The sequence below is a fragment of the Orycteropus afer genome, unplaced genomic scaffold (genome assembly GCF_000298275.1).
Source record: "Orycteropus afer afer isolate SDZICR_OR568_19922 unplaced genomic scaffold, OryAfe1.0 scaffold00494, whole genome shotgun sequence".
NCBI lineage: Eukaryota > Metazoa > Chordata > Mammalia > Tubulidentata > Orycteropodidae > Orycteropus > Orycteropus afer.
In genome coordinates this window covers 167,279-172,513 of record NW_006922081.1, presented here as the reverse complement: position 1 = coordinate 172,513, position 5,235 = coordinate 167,279, and the positions used below count along the sequence as shown (strand labels likewise).

Genomic DNA, 5,235 nt, shown 5'->3' with positions numbered 1-5,235 from the left:
AAACGACTTTCTAGACCTTAAGAGTTCGGTGTTATATTTTAACTTAACAAGAAGCGGGTGCGTGGATGCACCGCGTTGCCCTCGCGCGTCGGGAGTGGACACTGCTCTCCAAGCCCACATTCAGTACACGGAAAGGCTCCGTTGGGGTTTACACAGAACTGTGCATGGAGGAACGCTGAGACCAGCATACATGTGCAAGTGCGTTCTCTGATACTCACAACAACACACACACTCGGACCCCATGTACTCCGCCATGTGCACCACGCATGTAAACCGCCCTCCCGCGGCCCCTGCTGCCAGCCCTCTGGGTTCCGGCCGCCTGACCTCGGCCTAGGCAGTAATCAGTGCCTCAGTTCAACATTGGAGGCTAGGAGGTGATCTCCGCCCTTCAGAAAACAGACAACACGGCGCGGCAGCTGAACACTTGGCAGCGCGACGCGCAAGGATATCGTAGGCGTCTCACAGCGCCCAGTGGTGCTATGTGCTCTGTGCACTGTGCCCACAAGCCCAGCGCTAGGATGGCGGGCTCTAAGGCAGAAGCTGAGATGAAACTCCTCAGTCATTTACCAAAGGGCTCACAGCTCCAAGCTAGGACCCTGAGCAAGTTAATCTACTGGTTGAGAATTTTGTGGATATGCATTGAAGGAGGGAAAAGACACATCTTAACGTATTACATTTATAAGAGCTGAGTACATTATCCCGTTGCGTGAGTCCTTTGGCTTTTTTGGACTTATCTCTGTCCCCCACCCTAACTGCTTTCCATACAGCTCTTTTAACCCTCAGGCTAAGTTTGGCATATGCCACATTACATCCATTTTTTGAATGTCCTGGCAACTTCAGCCAGAATTCTTTAATTAGGTAACACAGGCCAATTAGTGGTCCTTCTGCAACTTTTCCCCCCTCGCGGTGATTTATTTCCACGATCAGGAACAGGGAAAATACCTTAAAGGAAAAAGAATGTTAACATCACTGGAAACCCCGCTCCTGGGAGATGATACCGCTGCTGTTGTTATTATGTTTTCGCATTTGCTGATGCAAACAGGGGAACCTCTCTATTCCCTCCCCATTACCTGCGGCTGGGGACTGGGAACTTTCCGCGGCAGAGTCCCCAGCTATCACCTCGGGACCTGCCGAGCTGTTCTCGTTCTCACACTCACACTCACCGGGGTAGTCCAGGCTCTGGCTAGGCCCCGCCCCTCCCGCCTGCCGCGTGACGCTTCTGCTTGACGGCCACAGTGACCAGTCAGTAGCGAGCCGCTCCTCATCGTGGGTGGTGCTTCTCATCGATTGGTTGGCAGAATGAGGCCGCTGCGCAAAAACAAAGAAGCGGAGCGCTCGGAGCTCAGAAACTGCTAGCGGAGATCACAGTCTCTGAGGCTGAGGCTAGGGTAGGGAAGAAGGGACTGTAAGGGAGAGAGACAGATTAGAGGGAAAGAGGTTTGGGAAGGAAACAACAGAAAAGAAACTGCTTATCACACTAACAGAGAGGCAAATGACGGTGGAGATGAGAACAGAGAAAGACAAGACTATGAAAGGCAAAAAATATAAATAGAGAGAAAAAGGGAAAAATGCCAAGAAGAACATCCATCCGAAGAAATGAAGAGAATGAAAGTTTTATGCTGCAGAACCGTTCCGTGCTTTTCCGGCACAAAATTCTCTCGCTGTTTTTAAGCCCTTTTGCATTTGCCAGCAGTTGACATTAGGAGGCATGTTCAGCGGTGCCAGCAGCATCTCCTCTTCCTTCTCCTCTTCCTCTTCATCTTCCTCCTCCTCTTTCTTTTCCTCCTCCTCTCATCAGCAAGAAGACAAACCGAGGACAGTCTTGAAATATCGAAATTTCCTCCTTGGGATTTGCCAACGCCGCGTTGCGTCAAGACTGTCGGAATAAAGGACGCTGACTATTGTATTATCATTATTTTATTAATTGGTCAGTGGGAAGATTACAGACGAGGAAAGGGGACGCCTGTCACCCTTCCTGCGCTAAGACTGAAAAATGAGGCTGGATTGGGGGGAAGCCCTAAAATGAAGCAAAAGGAATAGGATTTTTAAAGGCAGAAAGCCACAGGAGCCCCCCACGTAGCGCACTTTTATTTGTTTTGGGGTTTTATTTTTTTTGAGATTTTCTTTTTTCCTTGGTGGTGGGGGAGGTGATTGGGTGGCTGACTGGCTGAGGGAAGCTGCTTCCTTTCCCTTTGGAGATGATTGTGCTATTATTCTTTGCCTTGCTCTGGATGGTGGAGGGAGTCTTTTCCCAGCTTCACTACACGGTACAGGAGGAGCAGGAACATGGCACTTTCGTGGGGAATATCGCCGAAGATCTGGGCTTGGACATTACAAAACTTTCGGCTCGCAGGTTTCAGACAGTGCCCAACTCGCGGACCCCTTACTTGGACCTCAACCTGGAGACCGGGGTGCTGTACGTGAACGAGAAGATCGACCGTGAGCAAATTTGCAAGCAGAGCCCCTCCTGCGTCCTGCACCTAGAGGTCTTCCTGGAGAACCCCCTGGAGCTGTTCCGGGTGGAGATCGAGGTCTTAGATATCAATGACAACCCCCCCTCCTTCCCGGAGCCGGACCTGACTGTGGAGATCTCTGAGAGCGCCACGCCAGGAACTCGCTTCCCCTTGGAAAGCGCATTTGACCCAGACGTGGGTACCAACTCCCTGCGCGACTACGAGATCACCCCCAACAGCTACTTCTCCCTTGACGTGCAAACCCAAGGGGATGGCAACCGATTCGCAGAGCTGGTGCTGGAGAAGCCGTTGGATCGAGAGCAGCAAGCGGTGCACCGCTACGTGCTGACCGCGGTGGACGGGGGAGGAGGGGGAGGAGGAGTAGAAGGAGGAGGAGGCGGAGGGGGGAGCCTGCCTCCCCAGCAGCAGCGCACTGGCACAGCCCTACTCACCATCCGAGTGCTAGACTCCAACGACAACGTGCCCGCCTTCGACCAACCCGTCTACACTGTGTCCCTCCCAGAAAATTCGCCCCCAGGCACGCTTGTGATCCAGCTCAACGCTACAGACCCAGACGAGGGCCAAAACGGCGAGGTTGTGTACTCTTTTAGCAGCCACATCTCGCCCCGGGCGCGAGAGCTCTTCGGACTCTCTCCGCGCACTGGCCGACTAGAAGTGAGCGGCGAGCTGGACTATGAAGAGAGCCCTGTGTACCAAGTGTACGTGCAAGCCAAGGACCTGGGACCCAACGCGGTGCCTGCGCACTGCAAGGTGCTGGTGCGAGTGCTAGATGCGAACGACAACGCACCGGAGATCAGCTTTAGCACGGTGAAGGAGGCGGTGAGTGAGGGCGCCGCGCCGGGCACAGTGGTGGCCCTGTTCAGCGTGACAGACCGCGACTCCGAGGAGAATGGGCAGGTGCAGTGTGAGCTGCTGGGGGACGTGCCGTTCCGCCTCAAATCTTCCTTCAAAAACTACTACACCATCGTGACTGAGGCCCCCCTGGACCGAGAGACCGGGGACTCCTATACTCTGACTGTAGTGGCCCGGGACCGGGGCGAGCCGGCACTCTCCACTAGTAAGTCCATTCAGGTGCAAGTGTCAGATGTGAATGACAACGCGCCGCGCTTCAGCCAGCCAGTCTACGACGTGTATGTGACTGAGAACAACGTTCCAGGCGCCTACATTTATGCTGTGAGCGCCACAGACCGCGACGAGGGCGCCAACGCCCAGCTAGCCTACTCCATCCTCGAGTGCCAGATCCAGGGCATGAGCGTCTTCACCTACGTGTCCATCAACTCCGAGAACGGCTACTTATATGCCCTGCGCTCCTTCGATTATGAGCAGCTCAAGGACTTCAGTTTTCAGGTGGAAGCTCGGGACTCTGGCAGCCCTCAGGCGCTGGCGGGCAACGCCACTGTCAACATCCTCATCGTGGATCAGAACGACAACGCTCCTACTATCGTGGCGCCCTTGCCAGGGCGCAACGGTACACCGGCGCGCGAGGTGCTACCCCGCTCCGCGGAGCCTGGTTACCTACTCACCCGCGTGGCCGCTGTGGACGCTGATGACGGCGAGAACGCCCGACTCACCTACAGCATCGTGCGAGGCAACGAAATGAACCTCTTTCGCATGGACTGGCGCACCGGGGAGCTCCGCACAGCGCGCCGGGTGCCCGCCAAGCGCGACCCCCAGCGGCCTTACGAGCTGGTGATAGAGGTGCGCGACCACGGGCAGCCACCTCTGTCCTCCACAGCCACTCTGGTGGTGCAGCTGGTGGATGGCGCCGTGGAATCCCAGGGAGGGGGCGGGGGTGGAGGTGGGGGACCAGGAGAGCATCAACGCCCTAGCCGCTCCGGTGGCGCAGAGACCTCACTGGACCTCACCCTTATCCTCATCATCGCACTGGGCTCAGTGTCCTTCATCTTCCTGCTGGCCATGATAGTGCTGGCGGTGCGTTGCCAAAAGGAGAAGAAGCTCAACATCTACACGTGTCTGGCCAGCGATTGCTGCCTCTGCTGCTGCTGCTGTGGCGGGGGAGGCTCGACTTGCTGTGGCCGCCAAGCCCGGGCGCGCAAGAAGAAACTTAGTAAGTCAGACATTATGCTGGTACAGAGCTCAAATGTACCCAGTAACCCGGCCCAGGTGCCTGTAGAGGAGTCCGGGGGCTTTGGCTCCCACCACCACAATCAGAATTACTGCTACCAGGTCTGCCTGACCCCAGAGTCCGCCAAGACCGACCTGATGTTCCTTAAGCCCTGCAGTCCCTCTCGGAGTACGGACACTGAGCACAATCCCTGCGGGGCCATCGTCACCGGCTACACCGACCAGCAGCCCGACATCATCTCCAATGGAAGCATATTGTCCAACGAGGTAAGGCTGAAGCTAAAGGACCACCATCTCTCATCTCCTCCATCTGAGAGCCTCCTCTAGCCCGGCCCTGGTATCTTTGGTGCACTGTGTGTGTATCTGTAGGATATTAGCTTATTTGTATCGTTGTGGGGGCGGGGAAGGGGAACGACCTCTCCCACTCCTTCATGTGTAACCTAACTACTTGTTGTTTCTAATCTTTTGCGCTCCACCCCTCCACGTTTATTTTCATTTCCTCCCCTTGGTGCTTTGCTACCTTGGAGCTCCCTCCTTCCTCTCCCATCTTTCCTTTAAAATCCGAATCTCCTCTCAATCCTTTCCCTTCTCAGAAACCTTGGCGTAAGTGGGAAATGCGGGAAGGGAGGGAGAGTGCGGAAGAGGGACTTTCTAGCTCTGGCAAAGATCTTTTCCG

At 55.3% G+C, this 5,235-nt stretch overlaps 1 protein-coding gene across 1 annotated transcript; it reads left to right on the top strand.

Annotated features, from left to right (window-relative positions):
* Nucleotides 1-2,198: 2,198 nt before the first annotated feature.
* Nucleotides 2,199-4,886, top strand: PCDH10 (protocadherin 10). Its single transcript, XM_007955189.2, has one exon. The coding sequence runs from the start codon at nucleotides 2,199-2,201 to the stop codon at nucleotides 4,884-4,886; it is 2,688 nt and encodes an 895-aa protein (XP_007953380.2).
* Nucleotides 4,887-5,235: the final 349 nt, after the last annotated feature.